General features: G+C 48.5%; 1 protein-coding gene across 3 annotated transcripts in view; it reads left to right on the forward strand.

Moving 5' to 3' along the window:
• ADISSP (adipose secreted signaling protein) overlaps nt 1-20286 on the forward strand; it is a 61536-nt gene extending 41250 nt beyond the window's left edge. For all 3 annotated transcript variants that reach the window (XM_088660706.1, XM_088660707.1, XM_088660708.1), the window contains exons 4-6: nt 244-382; nt 15819-15941; nt 18087-20286. In XM_088660706.1, the coding sequence (XP_088516832.1) occupies nt 244-382; nt 15819-15941; nt 18087-18187 (363 nt within the window). In that variant the 3' untranslated portion in view covers nt 18188-20286. The remainder of the gene's footprint in view (nt 1-243; nt 383-15818; nt 15942-18086) is intronic.
• Nucleotides 20287-20558: the final 272 nt, after the last annotated feature.

Below are 20558 nucleotides of genomic sequence, written 5' to 3' on the forward strand. Positions count from 1 at the left end.
GATCCAGGCCTGTGATTCCTGCATGGCAGGAACCTGGACCAGATGACCCCTGGAGGTCCCTTCCAGCTCTACAGTTCTATGATTCTGTGGCCCCAGAGGGCAGTGGTCTCTTGTTTTGATTCTATTAAAAAGAGGTTGGATGGCCACCTGCCAGGGATTCTCCAGCTGTGGCTGCTGCCTTGATTCCTGCCCCTCTGATTCCTGCCCCATTCCTGGCTCTCATTGCCCCTTCTCCTTCTCCAGGTTGGGTTCTTGAAGATCCTGCACAAGTACGAGATCTCTTTCCTCCTGCCCTTCGTGCAGCGGCTGGGGAACGACGTCTGTGCCGCTCAGCTGGCCAACCTGCATCTCCGCGTGACCAGCATAGCGGCTGGATCGGAAGGTAAGGTCTTTCTGCCTTGCGTCACCTTCCGCGCTGCGAGAGACTGTGAGTGTGTCTGAAGGGGACCCTTTCCTGGAGTTTTGAGAGTCTCCATTTATTAAAATCCTCTTCCTTGTGTCCTAAAAACCTTGTTTTATTGATCCCCTTAAAAAAAAACCCAACATGCCCAATGTTTCCCCTCTTGGTTCTGCCTTTGCCTCTGTATGAATCTATGCTGCAATCGCATTTGGAATATACAAGGTACAGTTCTGGCCGCCTTGCCTCAAAAGGGATGTTGTGTAGCTCGAAAAGGCTCAGGGCAACCTGGAAAACAGCTACTAAGATGACCAAGAGGGTGGAGCGACTCCTCTCTGGGACTTTCTTCTTTGCAGAAAAGGCAAGGGGCAGCTTGAGAGCAGTTTATAAAATTATGCAGGGCACTGGGGGTGAGTTCATGGAGCCAAGCAGGCGGTGCCCTGAAAAGAATTGAGAGCCAATGGTATGGGCAGTACTGACCAATGGTCTGACTCGGTCAGAGGCAGTAGCGTTCTGGGAATGCTGGGAATCACGAATGGTCTTCTGCACTATGTGCTCGAATCCTCCTTGTGGGCTTCCCCTAATGGGCATCTGGTTGGCCACTCTAAGAACAGGATGCCCGTACCTCATAGAATCTCAGAGTTGGAAGGGACCCAAGGGTCATCTAGTCCAACCCCTGGAGTGCAGGAATCTCAGCTAAAGCACCCATGGCAGATGGCCATCCAACGTCTGCTTAAAATCCTCCAAGGAAGGAGAGTCCACCATCACCTGAGGGAAACTGTTTCGCTGTTGAACAGCACAGCTCTTAACATCTGAAAGCTCTTCCTGGTGTTCAGTCGGAATCTCCTTTCTTGTAACTTGAATCCGCTGGTCCGAGTCCTACCCTCCAGAGCAGGAGAAAACAAGCTTGCTCCATCTTCCCTTGAGATACTTGCAGATGGCTCTCCTATTTCCTCTCAGCCTCCTCTTTTCCAGGCAAAACATACCCAGCTCTTTCAAGGCTGGGTTTCCAGACCAAGACGACGTAGCTATAAGGCAACTTCCTAAGAGGCCTGACTCTGCTCGCAACAGGTTTGGGGGCCTTTCAGACTGGTTTGCACCCTCTCACATTGCAAACACTGTTATCCCCGGACCATTATTCCCTGTGGGTTGCTCCCGCATGCCTCTTCCTGGGGAGGAACAACACAAGATTCACTTTCTTTGGCGTTTTGCAAGAGAGACACAGCTGGATGTCTTACTGCTCCTCGGTGAGAAGTTGTGTTGCTCTTAGGGTGTTGAAGCCCTACGGTTGTGGGCCTGCTGTGCCCCCAGGAGACTGGATGCGGAAAACATGCAGCCGCTACAAAAGCTGTGCAGGGTGGAGGGACCTGATGATGGATGTGAGCGATCAGGTGCACGCTTCTTTTCTCCAGCCGGGTGGAATGCAAGGGAGGTTTGATCTGGGAAGCGCAGGCCGGCCTGCAAAATCCAACTGGGAAGAAAGAGCCTTGTCTTCCTGTTTGGGATTATCTCTTGCTTGAGGCAGGGTGTAGGTCGGGGTTTGTGGGGGGTGGCAGGTGTGTGTCTCCACCCCCATCGTTCTGCCCAGACATGGAGGTCCAGCGCCGAGGGCCTTCTGGCGGTTCCCTCCCTGCGAGAAGCAAAGTTGCAGGGAACCAGGCAGAGGGCCTTTTCGGTGGTGGCGCCCGACCTGTGGAATGTCAAGGAAATAAACAACTATCCAACTTTTAGAGGACATCTGAAGGCAGCCCTGTTTAGGGAAGTTTTTAATGTTTGATTCTATTTTTAATATTCTGTTGGGAGCCGGCCAGAGTGGCTGGGGAAATCCTCACAGCTGTTTACATGCACTGGGACAATGTTGCTGACAAACCTCTAAGGATGCAGTACGAACTTTCCCCCATTATCTTACCTCTCCAAAAAGTCACAGTGCAGTTTGGTGTGCTGATATGCAAAAGCATGGCTGGTATGGCTTTTTTAAATTTCCCCCACCCCAAATTTCAAATCAAGATCCCATTTCCCAAGTGGCTAGTTCTCACTGTATGCGCCAGTCCCCATTAAGTGTGCTGACTGGCTTCCAAAACGTCCCCGATGTGCTGCACAGCAGACAAAGGGCCATAGAATCATAGTTAGAAGGGACCCCAAGGGTCATCTAGTCCAACCCCCTGCAATGCCCAGAAAAAGTGTTGGATTATAATTGTTGAATGTACTGAAGGAATCTTGGATGGCTTTAAAAGCGGATCAGTCAAATAAACCTTGTAATAGCTACTAACCCCAATGGTTCTCCTCTCCCTCCTGTGTGGAGGAGACTGTGCTTCTGAATACAGTTTCTGGAAACACACAGGAGGTGGGTGCTTCCAGTGGGCTTCCCGGAAGTGACATCTGATTGGCCCCAGGGGAGATAATAGAGTCATAGAAGAACTAGGCAGGCAAGTTTTTCTTCCTCTCTCATAACACCAGAACTCATAGACATCCAATCAAGGAAGATTCGGGACAGAGAAAAGAAAGGACTTCTCTATGCAGCGCAGAGTTAACCTCTGGAACTCCCACACACAGGAAGCGGTGGCTTTAAAAGAGGATAAATGCACGGAGAGAGCAGGCAACTCCGGCAACTCCTGCAGCTAAGCTGGTGCCAAACGTCTTGCTCCGCTTTCCTTTGGACCCCATCAGCGAGGCCAAGAGAGGGGTCTTGTCGTCTGGGCAGCCCAGGCCCTCCAGACACACTGCCCAGGCTTGCGCCCTAGGGAGGTCACTTCATTTCTGCAATCACAGCAGTTTGACTTTATCCCCGAAGGTGCACTCCATTGTCTCTCTCAAGAGAGAGAGAGAGAGAGAGAGATGGATGCCAACAAGAAGACAAAACCCAGGAAGGCCACATCTGGTGCCATTTGAACCCACTTTGCTGTCCTTTGCTGGAGGCTGGATGCCCACCTGCCAGAGATTCCTTGACTATGATTCCTGCATTGCAGGGGGTTGGGCTAGATGACCCTTGGGGTCCCTTCCAGCTCTACAATCCTTTGATCCATCTCTATGAGTCTGTCCTGCTGCCCTCCCTTCGTCTTCAGGATGGGACAGGCTGTGCATTTAACTAAGTAAGCGACATAAGGAACCCGGGACGTCCCTTGAGCCAGATTTGGCTGATGAAGGCACAAATCGCCCCCAACCAGCACAACTTGGAGCAGCAGCCCAAAACATCTGGTTGGGGAAGGCTACTCTGTTGGGTTGAAGAACATAAGAAGAGGCTGCTGGATGAGGCCAGTGGCCCATCTAGTCCAGCAACCCATTCTCAGAGTGGCCGACCGTACGAAACCTGCAAGAGGGATCCAAGAACATTAAAAACCCTCCCTTCCTCCAACTGGAATTGGAAGAAACTGGAAGAAATCTCCAGCAATTGGAATTCAGAATCACTGCTTACTCCAACCGTGGAGGCAGAGCAGAGCCACCTAGCGATTTGTGCTATGCAAAACTGTGTCTTTCCGACCCCAGTTTCCTTGAGATGCTTCCAATTATCTAGGGATCCTGCCGTGCACCGTGAAAGGAAGGCCACTAAGTAAGATAAGGACAGGCAAGAAAAAGTATGGCACCGAAAATGATGGAATGGGAAATAAAACCAAGAAAGAAACAGGAGGAAGTCCAGTTCGAAAGAACAAGTGGAGAAGATGAACGTTATAGGAAAAGTAAAGATAATCACGACACAACTAAAGTCTGATTGTATAAAAGAAAGTTTATTTAAGAGGTGCATAGATTTGTATGTTTGCTTTTATTTATGTATATGTATTAATTTCCATTATTGTATGTACCTAAATTCAGAAATGTTGAAATAAAAATGATACTTAAAAAAAAAAAAGGAAGGCCACTTTGGTGCGCAAGTTTTAATGTGTCAAGATGAGTCATCGGTTTGCATGTTTACCCACTGCAGCTGCTGACAGAAGGGCTCGGCTCACATTTGTCCCTGCTGTTGCAGCTGAAGAAACAGGGTACAAGTCCGCTCTCTGCACAGAATTGGATAATTAGGTCATTTCTCCAATCTTTCCTGGGGCTTCTGCTGTGTCATCCATGGCAGGTTGGATGTGTTGTGATTCCAGAAGTGCACAAGATGTGGTGTGGTGTAGTGTTTAAGAGCAGTAGACTCGTAATCCTCCGCTCCTCCACATGCAGTTGCTGGGTGACCTTGGGCTAGTCACACTTCTTTGAAGTCTCTCAGCCCCACTCACCTCACAGAGTGTTTGTTGTGGGCGAGGAAGGGAAAGGAGAATGTTAGCTGCTTTGAGACTCCTTAGGGTAGTGATAAAGCGGGATATCAAATCCAAACTCTTCTTCTTCTTCTCTACTCTTCCATCCCCTCTGGAATTGCCAGATCTCTGTGGAGTAATCAGTCACTAGGATAATTTTCTCTTGCCAAAAGGTTATGGGGAGAGCTTTGCCATTATGCAAATTGCACGTTGTGCTCAGTTAGTGCTTTGTGCAAGGGGGTTGTGTCGCTTGCTATCTTTTTATTGTAAAGCTCTCTGCTTTGTTTTATTTTATAAGGGGCATAAAACGGAGAGAATGATTACAGCAACAGACAAAAAGCAAAAGGTCAAAAGCTTAGCCATAAAAGAGGAGTGCAGAATGAGTGCACACTGGTTAAAATAACTAGACTATCAGCGTTATCAGATTATCAGGTTTTGTTTTGGATTTGCCAGGCCTTGTGATGAGGGCTATCTCGAAAATGCCTGTTCTGCTGTGTGTGTCCCAAAAGATTGCCAAATCAGATAAAAGGAGCCTGGGGGTTCTAGTCCTTGTCAAAGCCTCAAATTACATTTTTATGCTTTATTGGGCATTTTGCTCAGCTAGGGGTAGCTTGTGCTTTGCGCCAGACAAGGCCAAGGGGATTGTGTTGCTTAGAACTTCTTTGTCTGCACCTTGAAGAGCCATCAAGAGATGCTCAGGTTGCCTTTTCTGGAGGGTGAAAGGGGTTTGTTTGGGGGGCCAATGGCTGGCTGGCTGGATCTAGGCAGGAGGGGGCACAGTCTAGATTTGGGAAGGCAATACCATACGTTGTCTTCTAAGGGTGTAAAAGCTCCCCTTGCCAACCTGGTGCCCTCCTGATGTTGTTGAACTACAACTCCCATCAGCCCCAGCCAGTATAGACTCAATGTTTTCTTCTGAACGTATTTCTTCCAGCCTCTGGCTGTGATCCCCTCTATTTTCAGTCTTTTGTGCCTTCATTTTTTCAGTCTTTGCCTCCACCTTTAACCAAATTGAGTAAATGATTCACCTGTGGAGGTCTTGTCTTGTTCTCACGCAGAAAAAACATACACGGTCCCAGTGTGGCAAAGCTGAACCCACCTGCCTTCTGATTCTGTGCATGATGTTTTTCTCCAAAAATTTTTTACAAGACAAACAAAAACAATACAGAACAAATACATTAAAAAAAACATTTACACAAAATACAAACAAACTTATCAATATTTCTTAACTTCATATTTTACTTAACATTGTCTTGAGGACTTCTTCAGATCCCACCCTTCTGATTTTCATTTAAAATTGTTTTTATCCTTTAGCAGTTTCATATTTCCAAATTTCATCCATTGTCATCTACGTCAATTCTTATTATAAGATCACATTCATATTTCTAAAACATTCTTCTCTTTTTTCTTTTTGCCTTATTGTCCACGTTCTCCTATCCCTCCATCCCTAGGCCTCCTCCTGCCATGAGAAGGTCCCAGAGTGAACAGACAGTCGAAGGTGGTCCATTTTATAATTAAACTTCTCCCCCCCCCAGAGCCCCCCCCGCCACAAGGGGCTCCAAAATAGAGAGGAGGAACAATGATAGTGAGCCACCCAACCATCTACTTAAACATACCATTTCTATTTAACTATCCTAAACAAATTTCTCATATTTCTAAACCTATTTATCACATACATATCATACTTTTCCTACCCTGGCCTAATATTTCCTCCAAGAAAAACTTCATATATTTACTCATACCTTTAATTTCACCACTTCCTCCCCCCCATCTCTTTCCCCCAATCAATACAGCAAATTCCATAATATAGCCGGAGTTCAAATTCCATTTTTATCCAATCCTATAAAAATGTAACCTGTGCATGATGTTTTTATATTATTATTTATACCCCGCCCATCTCTCTGGGTTTCCCCAGCTACTCTGGGCTGCTTCCAACCAAATATTAAAAACAGTACAGCACCAAACATTAAAAACTTCCCTAAACAGGGCCGCCTTCAGTTGTCTTCTAAAATAATAATAATAATTTATTATTTATACCCCACCCATTTATTGCCTTGACATCTGCTGGGAGGGCGTTCCACAGGGCGGGCGCCACTACCGAGAAGGCCCTCTGTCTGGTTCCCTGTAACCTCACTTCTCACAGCGAGGGAACCGCCAGAAGGCCCTTGGCACTGGACCCCACAGAGCCCATCGCCCAGCCCTTCCCAGCTTGCTTTTATCAGCCAGGATGGACAAGGATCAAAAGACAGGTGGTTGGTTTCACTCGTCCAAGCAGCCTGTCCACATCCTCAGAGGTAACAGATTGAAACTGATCCCATATAACATGACTAGACAGGACCCCTGTACTCTCCCACCCCGGCCCTGCTCCCACGGTGGAGTCTACCTCCTTCCAAATCTGAGCGACTTCGTCTGCAAAAAAACTTTGCAAAAGCATTGCAGGAGATCTTGGGGTCCCTACCGGGCCCTGATGACGAAGGTGGTTCCGATAGATTGTGAACCACCTGAAAAAGTCTCCTGCTGCTGTTTTCTGCAGATGCAATAGAGGCGGCAAAGAAGGTCCTCTTCGCTGTCGCCGTTGCCACTTGGTAGGCTCGGCGTTGAGCTCTAACCTGTGTCCAGACCGATTCAGAGTGAGTTTTCCGCCACTGGCGCTCTAGCTGTCTCAGCGATTGTTTCATCACCCTCAGCTCCAGGGAAAGTCACGGGGCTGTCCGGGCTGCATGCAATCAGAGAGGGCGCTTCAGACCCAGACAGTCAATAGCCCTGGTTAACTCTGCATTCCAATGGGTCACCAGAGCGGCGGGGGAAACCCAGTCAGATGGGCAAGGGTATAACTAATAAAGTTACTATTATTCTGTGTAACTCACGATGGGGTGAGGAATTCGATTCGATTTGCGTGGAAAGGTGGGCCTTACGCAGTTGGCTCTTCACAAAACAAGATGCAAGGGGTGTCCCTCCTTTGAAACTTTCGCTTCTTTCTTTCAATGTTGCAATGAAGTTCTCCAGCCAAGTCATGTTGGGTGTATGAGTGGAAAGGGTAGGTATCAGATGCTGGTTCTCTGCTAGGGTCTTCCTTTTGGAAGGAATAATAATAATTTTGCTCACTGGAAGGACAGATCGTGAAGCTGAGGCTCCAATACTTTGGCCACCTCATGAGAAGAGAAGAATCCTTGGAAAAGACCCTGATGTTGGGAAAGATTGAGGGCACTAGGAGAAGGGGACGACAGAGGACGAGATGGTTGGACAGTGTTCTCGAAGCTACGAACATGAGTTTGACCAAACTGCGGGAGGCAGTGCAAGACAGGAGTGCCTGGCGTGCTATGGTCCATGGGGTCACAAAGAGTCGGACACGACTAAACGACTAAACAACAACAACAACAATTTTATCATTTGTATCCCGCCCATCTAACTGGGTTGCCCCAGCCACTCTGGGCGGCTTGCAACACATATAAAAACACCATAAAACACTATAACCTTTCCTATACAGGAAGCAAGCAGCAAATATCTGCAAGGGACCCTGTGAAGTGTAACATGATAAAAGATTAGATCAATGTATATTAGTGTTGCCATATTTCAAGAAGTGAAAATCTTGACACAAAAGTTGTTGGGTTGTTGCATTTGTTTGGTGTTTTGTTTTGTTTTTTTTTTGCAAAATCTTCAAGTTTTTTAGCTACTTTTCAGAAATTCACCAAAAAACCCGACACTTTCAATTTGGGCTGCCGTACTTCCTGGTTTTTCCAGATATTTTAATCAATTTTTCGAAAATTTCCACCCGGACGCCACTTTCGATGGATGAATCTCTGCTATGTCCCAAAAATTCTGGATGTGTGGCAGCCCTAACCTATATGCCGAGTCCCCCTTTGCTTATTTGCCAATTACTCCCTAGAAAAATGAGTGGATGTCTTGCGCTGGGAGATTGCATTCATTGAGAAAACAAGGGAAGTTTCCGTTTGTGGAGGTTTCCCTCCAGTCGTGACTCAAACGGGGTAGAAGGATTCAAGATCGTGAAGCCTCCTGGCTGCCATGCAAGGAGCCTGCCTGGTGGAGCCTGTCCAGGAACTCCTGAGTTTGTTTTTATATTTAGCCTCGGCGGGTGACTAATGATACACTACATGGAAGAGGATTGCGGCGGCAGGAAATTTGGCGGCGTGTTGAGACGCACCCGGCAGCTCACAGTTGCTAAACACAGCCCCCCAGGCTTCTGCTGGACCCCATAGCTGTCAGCTTCAGTAGGGATCTCATTCTGTCCCTGAAAGAGTTGTGGACACGGAGCAATGGATTCAAGCTACAAGAAAGAAGATTCCACCTAAACATTAGGAAGAACTTCCTGACAGTAAGAGCTGTTCGGCAGTGGAATTTGCTGCCAAGAAGTGTGGTGGAGTCTCCTTCTTTGGATGTCTTTAAGCAGAGGCTTGACAGGCATATGTCAAGAATGCTTTGATGGTGTTTCCTGCTTGGCAGGGGGTTGGACTGGATGGCCCTTGTGGTCTCTTCCAAACTCCATGATTCTATTATTCTATGCTGCCAGAGGTGTGCTCAGAGAAGCCTTCACCAACCTGGTGCCCTCCAGGCATTTGGAGAACATAAGAGGGGTCTCCTGGATGAGGCTGGTGGGCCGTGTAGTCCAGCCTCCTGTTCTGAACGCTTGCCCCGGTGGGAAACCCGCAGGCGGGACTCGAACCCAACAGCGCTGTCTCCTCCTTCGGTTTCAGAAGCATTGCCGCCTTGGACTGTGGAGGGCAGAACATAGCTAGTAGCCGTGAGTAGCCCTCCCCTCCAAGAATGTGTCTAACCCACTTTAAAAACCGTCCAAGTCGGTGCCCGTCGCTGCCTCCTGTGGCAGTGAGTTCCGCGGTTTAGCTATGTGCAGCATAAAGAAGCTGGCCTCCGTCTGCCTCGAGAACCAATGGAGTGTGCCTCCGGGGGGTGAAGTCACTGAGGCAGGCAGCCTCCCCGGGGGGCGCAAGCCTGGGCAGTGAGTCTATGGAGGTCTCTCTTTTTCTGAAAGGGGGAGCAAGGAAGAGCCCCCTCTGACTCCTAAGCTCAAATTGCTGGGGGTGGGACTAGAACAGATGCTCCCTCCAGCCCCTTCCACCTCTACGATTCAACCATTGCTGCTCCTTTTACCTCTTTGCAGTTTTCCTTGGCTGCCACCCCCCCACCCCCACCCCGTGGCTTTTTGCAGCGAGAAAACAAAATGCACCCATTTCCACCCCTTCTGCAGGGCCTGCGAGAGATGGATTAAGGGTGCAGCGTACATTTCACCTGCCGCCCGGGGTTGTATCTGATTGGCACAGAGAGGCAGCCCTCTGGCATTTGAGCCAAGGCATTGATCTTCTGCAGAGTGTTTCCGACGTGCCAGGAATACTTTGCTCGGCGACGCACTGCCCTTTTCAGAAGGCTGGCTTGCGGCAGGCGGAGACGCCTTTCTCCATCCACTCCCTCCTCCCACCTGGTTTTTCTTCTTCTTTTTCTTTTTAAATTTAAAAACTTTATCTATTTATTTCATATACACATTTTTACAAAACAACAACAACAAAAGTACCAAAAAATCCAATTTCCAAAAAAATGGAAAGTAAGAAAGGAAAAAGAAAAGAAAAGAAAAAGAAGAAAGCAAAAATATATTATATACATTATGCAAATTTCCTAACAATCGCTAATTTTAGCATATTAAAAGAAAAAGAAAAAATATAGAAAAACAACAACACAAGAAAAAAAGGGGGGGGGGGAACCAACAAAAACTTCCACCAACTACACAGCACTTCCTTAGTCTCTTAGTGTGATGCAGCAGGAAAAGTCTACTGCGAATAAAAGCTGCGTCCACAGAAGTCTAGTGTCCAGGTCAAAGGAAGCAATAGTTCCTCTCTGTATTCTGACTCTATCCTGCGGTACCATGTCCAGTTCTGGGCGCCACCGTTTAAGGAGGATATTGACAAGCTGTGCAGAGGAGGGCAACCAAGATGATAAAGGGCAGGCTTCTGGGCTGGGGTGTTTTGTTTCATAGAATCATCGAGTTGGAAGGGACCCCAAGGGTCATCCAATCCAACCCCCCCAACCTCTGCTTAAAAACCTCCAAGGAAGGAGAGTTTGTGTGCTGCCTTTATTTTAGATTTTGCTGTGATAGGTGTGGAAAGTGTTGAATTTGGTTATGTATTTTTATTTTTATTTTCCTTACATTGCAGTTGTGTATTTCTTTCATGTTTGCGACTCAACATCAGGAAGAGCTTTCTGACAGTAAGAGCTGTCCAACAGTGGAACGGTCTCCCTCGGGAGGACCTTGGAGGTCTTTAAGCAGAGGTTGGGTGGCCCTCTGTCATGGATGCTTGAGCTGAGATCCCTGCCTTGCAGGGGGTTGGACTAGATGACCTTTGGGGTCCCTAGCATTGCAGGGGGGTTGTCAGGATCCTGCACTCCCTGCCCCTCGCACCTTGTCCCTCTCTATCCGTACAGGAACTGTGTGAGCGGGGTGGGAACGCAGACCCGCGTACAAAACACAGAAACCAAGAAGGTACGTAGTTCTGCCACCACGCCCTTATGCCCTAAGAGACCCTAGGGTGGGAGCCAAGGACGTCCTCTCCCCCTTTACCAGGTACACTTAGCACCGCATACTTTATCGTACCACAGACAGAAATTCAACAGGTAAGGTTTTTTCAGTTACAAAACTCTGGCTCACTTTACCGTGACGCCAACAGAAGATCAATCGAAAGGGTAGGTGACTAAGTGGCTTAGGAAACTGGGTTTGTCCGTCCCCCCCCCCCCAATCAGCAAAGCCCAGAAAACAGAAAGGCAAAATTCCTCTTCCAGAATTTATTTTAAAATAAAACAAGACAGCTTAAAACAGTGCACATTTCTTTAAAAAGTTACAAACAGGAAATAAAAACATTATTTAATATCACTATCTCATACATATGAACCGTCGGTATTTCAGGAACATAACAGGAAGTCAGAATTAGTTACAGGTAGGTAGCCATGTTGGTCTGAGTCGAAACAAAATAAAAAAAATTCCTTCAGTAGCAAGTAGTTTTTATTTTGGTATGAGCTTTCGTGTGCATGCACACTTCGTCAGATACACTGAAACAGAAGTCACCAGACCCTTATGTATATTCAGAGGGTGGGGAGGGGGTGATAGGAATGGGTGATGGCTGATAGGAGTGGTAAACCTGCTGATGACTGTTAACGACTGTTAATGACTGCAATTGGTCTTGCGGGGGGGGGGAGCAAGGGCTGAGGTGCTAAGGAAAGCTTGATCATGTATAATGAGATAAGAATCCTATGTCTTTGTTCATTCCAGGTGGCTCCATGGTTTTAAGCTTGCTAATGAGTTGCAATTCAGCAACTTCTCTTTCCAGTTTGTTTCTGAAATTTTTCTGTTATAAAACAGCTGCTTTGAGATCTTGTCTAGAATGCCCTGGGAGATTGAAGTGTTCTCCTACTGGTTTCTCTGGTTTCAGAAAGGCAGAGGGCCCACAGGCACCCCCCACCCTGGCGAACTGCAAGGCTTTGATGTTGTTTTGGCAAGCTGCAGGTTGCAAAATGCGAAGTTTAATTTAATGTCACCAATAGGAATATGGGCGAACCATATCTCAGAGTCCACACACAGCTGTCCGTGTTTTGACTTCAAGGCCAGGCCTTGACATGATTGAGGGGAACTCCTATTCCCCCCCCCCCCCCGTCCGATGGACATGTACCAGGCACCCAAGGTGGAGATCTTTTATAACCCATTCCACATCCTCCCTAATTACCCCAGGTCTCTCCTTTCCGGTGTAAATAAAGGGACCAGCTTGCATTCCTAAAACATGGAGCTTCCCCTTCTCCCACAATACCCCACGGTTACATGAACTAAAGTTTCTACTCTATTGTCCTATTCCCATGAAGAGAGAGCAGGTGGCTTGAAGGAGACAAAGGAGCATAGGGGTAAATTGAATAGCTGGTAGCTGCCTAAAGGCAATCAATCCGGATATTAAAAATTCCCCCTTCCCTGGACTTTTTTTTTAACATGCCAAAAGGAAAAGCTAGGTTTGGTGTAATAAACATTATGGTGAGAGCCTTCCCTCTACCAAAGACCTATCTGTCCAAAGCTCAGGTACCTATTGAAAGCTGGTCTCTATCTTTAGGCAACCCCCTTACGCCGCTCCCCAAATTAATGTGTTCTTTGATGGCTTATAGTTTAAGTACATCCCTCCCCTCCAGCTTTAACACGTAGGAGGCAAGTCATTAGTGAAAAAATTCAATTCAAAGCGCTGTTCCGAGGCACAGTGATTTGCGGAAATTAGGCATTTCCCCAAAATTGTTGGAAGCCTTCCCTCCACCCCTCGAATGCACCAAATCACGCCCCCCCCCCCGGTGAATAACTGTGCTTCTCTTCCTCTGAGTCAAGCGAAATTATTACCCATGACAAAAAAAGGTTTTGCTCTGCAGAAAAGCTTGGTGGGTGGGTGGGTGTGTCATTTATATTCTATTGCTGGAAGGAGGGCTTCTTTTCCATTCATGCCCCCCTCCCCATCTATGCAGAGTGAGTGCTTGAATTAGCAAGCATATTTTTTAAAAAATGTTTGAAGGCTTTTTAGGAAAGGCACCTGGCTTTGCACCTGTATCAGCTAGAAAGTGCCCCCCCCCTATTTTTCTCTCTGAAGAAGCGGGGTCTGTAATTTTTTTGGGGGGGGGGGTCAGCCTGGATCTGCCGCTTTGACCAGAGCACTGTAGTATCAGTTAGAGCAGGGGTCAGCAAACTTTTTCAACAGGGGGCCGGTCCACTGTCCCTCAGACCTTGTGGGGGGCCGGACTATATTTTGAAAAATAATATGAACGAATTCCTATGCCCCACAAATAACCCAGAGATGCATTTTAAATGAAAGGACACATTCTACTCATGTAAAAACATGCTGATTCCCGGACTTAGAAGGCGATTGGGCCGCATCCGGCCCCCGGGCCTTAGTTAGAGTGCCGGACAAGGACCTGGGAAGAGACATGGGTTCAAATCCTCCCGTGGAGCTTGCTGGGTGTGACCTCTGGCCAGTCTCTGCCTCTCTGAGCCTAGCCTACCCGCCAGGGTTGTTGTACGGATTGAATGAGGAGCCATGTTAAAGCCATGTTTAATCCGTTGTTTGATGTTTCATTGTGTTTTCATATATGTTGGAAGCTGCCCAGGGTGACTGGAGCGGCCCAGTCAGATGGGCGGGGTACAAATACAGTCGTACCCTGGATTTCGAACAGCTTAGTTCTCAAACGTTTTGGCTCCTGAACATCACAAACCCGCAAGTGACTGTTCCAGTTTGTGAATGTTTTTTGGGAAGCTGAAAGTCCAACGTGGGTTCTGCAGCTTCCGATTGGCCACAGGAGCTTCCTGCGGCCAATCAGAAGCCGCGCTTTGGTTTCTGAACATTTTAGAAGTCAAACGGACTTCCGGAACAGATTCAGTTTGACTTCCAAGGTACGACTGTAATAAAATTATTTGTTATCATCACCACTTCATTATAATAATTATGCATGTCACCTTGAGCTCCTTGGAGGAAAGGGGTACAATATAAATCTGTGGTTCCCAAGGTGGGGCACACACCCTACAGGGGGGCAATTTGATTTTTAAGGGGGGGAAATTCGAGAATGAATTACTAACAGTGAATGGCCTTTTGGGATTCCTCCATGTGAATAGGAGTTCACCTTTTGAATAACAAGAATTATATGTCACGGGGAGGGGGGGGCACCAGGATTTTAGAAATGCCTAGGTGGGACATGCCCCCCCCCAAAAAATTGGGAACCACTGATATGAATGCCACAAATAAATGGATGAAATATAAAGCCGTCATTGAATACCCATAATGGATAGCATCATCCTAGTAAGGTTTAAAAATTAGATTGTTAAGAATATAAGATTTTAAAGACGTGCAAGAATAAGAGTAAAATAATGGAACCAGGAGGGGGAGGGGAGGGAAGTCGATTAATTTTTATGGTTGAAATTGTTAAATGTGAATATTATTTTTGTTTTTTTAAAATTCTTGGAAAGTTAATAAAATGTTATATAAAAAAATGGATAGCATCACCCTGCACAAATTTGCTTTGGGCATAGGTGTTGTTGTTGTTGTTGTTGTTTGGCTTAAATAGGTTTTCCAGGGATTTAGAGAGAGAAAGAGAGTTACTGGCACCCAAGCGTGCCCAGTGCAGGCAGGGGCGAGGCTGGCGCCCTGTGCACCGCTTATGTGACTGCAAAGTAGGAGTGGCTTCCCTCCTGCTTGCCTCCCCTCCAAATGTCTTGACGCCCTCCCCTGCTCCGCGAAGCCCCTGGCGGGACCCTCTCCTAACAGCCGTCTGTTCAGTTTTTGTTGATAAAGGCTTTTTTAGCCCCCCCTTAAATTCCTTTCTTGCATTTCGGGTGTGTGTGTGTGTGTGTGTGTGTGTGTGTGTGTGTGTGTTGGACTAGATGCCCCTTGGAGTCCCTTCAAACACTACAATCCGATGGTTGTATGATTCTTCTCCAGGCTAAACAGCATTCCTCATAAGATCAAACTACCGTCTGCTTCCTTTGTGATGTTGCAGCACCACTGCAATTTTTGCCTGAGGCAAAACCAAAGCCTAGTCCCAGGGCATGTGCAGAGTTGCAGCTGAGCTGAGCTCCGTAACAGCGGCAGGGCGTTCCTCGGGTTAATTACCTGCCATGTCAAGGAAATGGTTCCTTCTGCATCTGTCTGCCGTTTTTGTGATCCTCGCGGGGGTCTTATAATAATAATAATAATAATAATAATAATAATAATAATAATAATAATTTATTATTTATACCCCGCCCATCTGGCCGGGTTCCCCCAGCCACTCTGGGCGGCTTCCAACAAAATATTAAAATTCAGAAATCCATCAAACATTAAAAGCTTCCCTAAACAGGGCTGTCTTAAGATGCCTTCTAAAGGTCTGGTAATTGTTGTTCTCTTTGACCTCTGGTGGGAGGGCGTTCCACAGGGTGGGTGCCACTACCGAGAAGGCCCTCTGCCTGGTTCCCTGTAACTTGGCTTCTCGCAACGAGGGAACCGCCTGAAGGCCCTCGGAGCTGGACCTCAGTGTCCGGGCAGAACGATGGGGGAGGAGACGCTCCTTCAGGTATACTGGACCGAGGTCGTTTAGGGCTTTAAAGGTCAGCACCAACACTTTGAATTGTGCTCGGAAACGTATGATGACGCCTGCCTCTCTTGTCTCCCCCCGCCCCTCAGGTTACAACATCAAATGCGAGTACACCGCCCACAAAGAAGGGGTCCTCCGGGAGGAGATTGTGCTCCACAGCCAGACCAATGACAAAGTCTCCCTCAAGGTGGTCGTGCAAGCCAGGGTGATGGGTAAGTGTCCCCGTTCCTCAAGCCTTCATTTTTGGGGGGGCGGGGCGGGCTGGGGAAGCCATTGGATGACCCTGAAGACTCCCACCACTTTTCCACGAAAGAGAAAGTCCTCCTTCACACAGCACATAGTTAAACTGCGGAACTCCCTGCCTCAGGAGGCAGTGGTGGCCCCCAACCTTGAAAGGAGGTGGGGCAAATTCGTGGAGCAGAGGGCTGTCCATCGCTGGCGGCCAGTATGGCTGTGCTCTAGAGGCACTAATGTGTCACGGACTGGTTCGACACGGGGGGACACCAGCTAGGGAACCCCCCCCCCGGAAGAAGGCTCAGAGCCAGGGGAGTGGTGATGGGATGGTGATGAGTGGTCAGAGCAGACACCCCCAAACTGCAGCACTCCAGATATTTTGGCCTACAACTCCCATGATCCCTAGCTAACAGGACCAGCAGTCGGGGATGATGGGAATTGTAGTCCAAAACATCTGGAGGGCCGGAGTTTGGGGATGCCTGGGTCAGAGGGAGAAGACTGGGAAGAGGGGGTGTCGGAAGATGGAGAGGTAACAGGGCTCCGTGAGCGGGGAGAGTCGGTGGCAGAGAGAATTCCAGACTCAGAGGCAGAAGCTGAAGCAGGAGAGGAGGGAGACCAAGAGGCAGAGAGGAGTCTGGCTGAGGAAGAGTCACAGGTGTCTCCCCCCTCCTACTGCGACAAGCTCCCATCCCTGCTGGTCTCCCAGGACCAGAAGAGGCATGAAAAGGACGGAGGAGAGGTTAACTGCAGGCAGGCACAGTCTTTGATTGCCTGGGGAAAACCCTGGAGAGGAGGGGACTTAGGCAGCTGTAGGGAGTCTCAGCAACTGCTTCATGTGGGAAGACCTACCGGAGATGAGTTGCTGTGATCACTAGGCCAGACTCTCCTGTGCAAATCCTGCTTTTGCTAATAAAGAGTCGACTCCAAATGGCTCAGTGTGACCGAGGTTCTCGCTCGCTCCTTTCACAATTCTTCTGAATCCCAGTTGCTGGAAACCGCAGGCGGGGAGAGTTGCTCTTGTGCTCGAATCCTGCTTGCAGGTTTCCCGTAATGGGCATCTGGTTGGCCATTATGAGAAGAGGTTGCTGGACTAGGTGGGCCATTGGCCCGATCCAGCAGCCAGCTCTTCTTATGTTCCTGGTAAGTGTCCCCTTTCCCACAATCCATAGTGAACTTTGCACATCCCTGGGTGACCACCTTTTCTGTGATCCTTCAGCTGTGAATCCTGCATCGCAGGGGGTTGGATTGGATGACCCTTTGGGGACCTTCCAGCTCTGCAGTTCTGTGATTCTCTGATTTTTTTGTGTGTGGTGCAAAATTTCAGCAATTTTGTGGTTCAAAATTTCAGCTGTTTGGCTGTGCCCAGAGAGTCCCGCTGTCTGGTGTGACGTTGCAAGGTATCTCTGCAAGCATCGGTGGGTCAGCCCTGGCCTCCCCCCCCCCAATTTAAAGCATGAATCTCCTGTTTAACTGCACCCACACACCAGCTGGGTGCCCCTGGGACATGCCACCTCTCGGCATCTGAGCCCATATATCCCTGAATTAATATCCTCCTCTGGCGCAGAGCCTCCTCTGCCCAGGAAATTAAACTCGCTTGCTTGTGTGTTGGAAGATTTATCTCTCGGGTTAATGAGTGTTTGCTGGAGGGGGGGGGGCGGCGGCATCAGCGATAAGGACCCCAAACGCTGCCCTCCACCCCTCGATCTCGCAGGAGATCAAAGCAAAGATTGGAGAGGGCGAAATGACCGCGGCACCATTTTTAATAAGCACAGGAAAGGAGATGAAATAATAAAAGGGGAATGATAGAGTGGGTTTCATGGATACATGATGGCGATAGCTACCACCTTAAGGTGGGGCATGAAGTTATTTTCCAACTACCCAAAATAACATTTCTTTTACAAAAGGCAGTTCTGCCTACCAACGATTTTTGCAGACCCTTTACCCTTCCCTGTGCGGCTTGGCTCGCTTGCGCGAGTCGCCTCAACAGTTTTCTCTCTGCTTTCTGGCTGTCGCTGCCTGGCATAACGGGCCAGAATTAGGAGGCAGGTCCTGTCTCTCCTTAGCCCCCCCATGGGCAGCATTTATTTATTTCTCCAACGCCACCTCTCTCCTTTGCCTTGCAGACCGCCACCACGGCACCCCCATGTTGCTGGAAGGGGTGAAGTGTATCGGGGCCGAAGTGGAGTGCGACTCAGAGCAGAGCGAGTGGCATGGCTTCGACTAGGCCTGCCCACCTCCTCCTCCTCCTCGGCAAACCCGCTCGTCCTTCAAAGGGTTTTCTATGTATAAATATTTTCCGGTTATAAAGAGCTTGAAATGAAAACTCCCACCCCAAATGTTCGCTGCCTGCCTGACGCAGATCGTGCTTGTTTCGTGCCCACCCCCATGGCGCTTGTCTTGTGGGCTTTTGGGGGTGCTGCGCTTTATCCCCACCCCACCCTCCCACTGGTTTCGAAAAGGCCGTTCTGTGGCATAAGGCGAGAGCCGTCTCTCCTGCCTTAAATCTGCGTCTGTGGGTGTGTGGCTTTTTGTCTAAAAGACAAGCGGGTGCACATGCGTGGGGGACCCCTGTCCCCCCCGAGACCAGTTGTGTGTGTTGATTTTCCTTCAGGTTTTAGCATCGTTTCGCTGCCTGCAAAAGCGTTTCCTGCAGCCGTCCTTTTGCAAGGGCTGCGCCTCGCCGAGGGCATCTCCTTGGCTCAGTTTCCCAAGGCCTGCGGAGCTTGCAAAAGGGGTGCAGAGCGGCCGAGGCCAGCAGCCATCTCAAAACAGCCAGCAACTGGCTGCTCCCGAACAGCTGCTCAGTGCTGAAAGGCTGCTTGGAGGAGGAGAAATCTGTGTTCCTTCAGGCGTTTGGATAACTTAAGGTTAGATAGCTGGGGATTACTTAGAGGAGCCTTTGCCAAGCTGGCGCCCTCCTGATGTCTTTGGACCGCAGCTCACAGCTGATGGAAGTTCTAGTCTAAAGCATCTGGAGAGCGCCGGCTTGGTGAGGCTGACTTAGGGCTGCATCAGTTGCTGGGGACCAATTTTACACAGCCGCCTGGCCTTTGGGTCGGGTGGTCTCTCTCCTTTTGCCTCCCCCTTCCCCATCCTCAGGGCAAACAAGCCTTCACTTTCCCAGGAAGGTTCCTCCAGGCAGATCAGCCTCTGGCAGAGAAAGGATGGCCACGTCTGCCAAACAAGGCAGCCCGTTATTTCTACTTTGAGCGGGAAAGTTGGGGCAGCCCCCAAAGGAGAAAAAGCTGCCCGGTTGCCCTGCAAGAGTGCCCCCCCCCCAACTCTTGTTTCTGCTTTGCTGTCGCCTGAGAAGGCTTATTCCTTCCAATGGCTTGAACCCTCTGTTGCCTTTCCAGAGATGCCCCGTGCGAATCTCTTCTTGTTGCAAGCCATATGGTGTCTTGAAATCCCTGTGTCACAGAAAACCTGTGATTTGTTATCTCTTCCTTCCTGCTGCAGTTGGTTTGTTTTTTTTAACGTCTTTTTCGTATTCAAGATTTGGACCCTCTGCTCCTGACACACACTGCCATTTCCTAGTGAAATCCACCCACGGCCGTTAGAATGAGGTGGTGGCGTGGCTTAAGAGGGCAGGCTGGAGAGCTTTGACTTTTGGATTTCGCCCCAAACCCCAAAGCGGTTCCCTGCAACTGGAAAAGTAGCTCTTCAGGGAGCGAGGCTGCCATAGACTGATGTGCTAGATTTTTACTTTCTTCTCCTTTCTCTTTTAAATTTTATTTTAAGTTTTCCACTACCTGCAGCAGAACCTCCTGTTTTTGAAATAAAATATCTGCTCCAGCCCCATAACTAGACCCCTGCCCTCTCAGGAGCAGCAGGGAGGTGAGGGCGCAGGATGAGACGCAAGGCTCATCCATTCTCCATGGCTGACACCTGTTTCATCTGTCTGAGGTGGGCACCACTCCACCCCTCCAGTGTTGCTGGACTCCCATTGTCCCTAACCATTGGGCCACGCTGTCTCAGGCTGCTGGGAGTTGAAGCCCATCAACATCTGGAGAGCTGCAGATGTTCTGTTCACTTGTTGGAGCCTTGTCTTTAAACATGGCGCTTCCTCTCTCAGATGTGTTTTCTTAACCATTCTCTTTTCTCTCTTTTTTTCTTTTTTAAAAAAGATTCATAGTACAAAGACCAGGAATGTGATATACTTAAGAAAGAAACCAATGGGTTTTTTATGTGCCTATATACATATACATATATACAGATATATATATATTCAAATAAAGTTGTGTGTTTTGGGGGTTTTTTAAAAGCAAAAAAAATCTCTAAAGGAAAACAATAAACTTCAGTTGGAACAAAAAAACAACCTTACTCTGGTGTCTGTGTGGAATGACTGGGGATGAAGTTGGGGTTTTAAGTTTTCTCTTTTGCAATGAGGTCCTTTGTCCGTGGCATCAAGACCCTCTGCAACCATCTACCCCCAGCCTGGGGCCTTCCAGGTGGACTACAACTCCCATCAGGCTGTGCTCCCATCAGTACCGCAGAGCGCCTGAAGGGGGCGCCAGGTTGGCAAAGTCTGAATCTTATGGGTGGGAGACCAGGAGTTGCTCTGCTGCCACCTACAGGCTGGAGCCCAGCCCAGC

Source organism: Zootoca vivipara, chromosome Z1 (assembly GCF_965207765.1).
Source record: "Zootoca vivipara chromosome Z1, rZooViv2.hap1.1, whole genome shotgun sequence".
In the NCBI taxonomy this organism is placed as follows: Eukaryota; Metazoa; Chordata; class Lepidosauria; order Squamata; family Lacertidae; genus Zootoca; species Zootoca vivipara.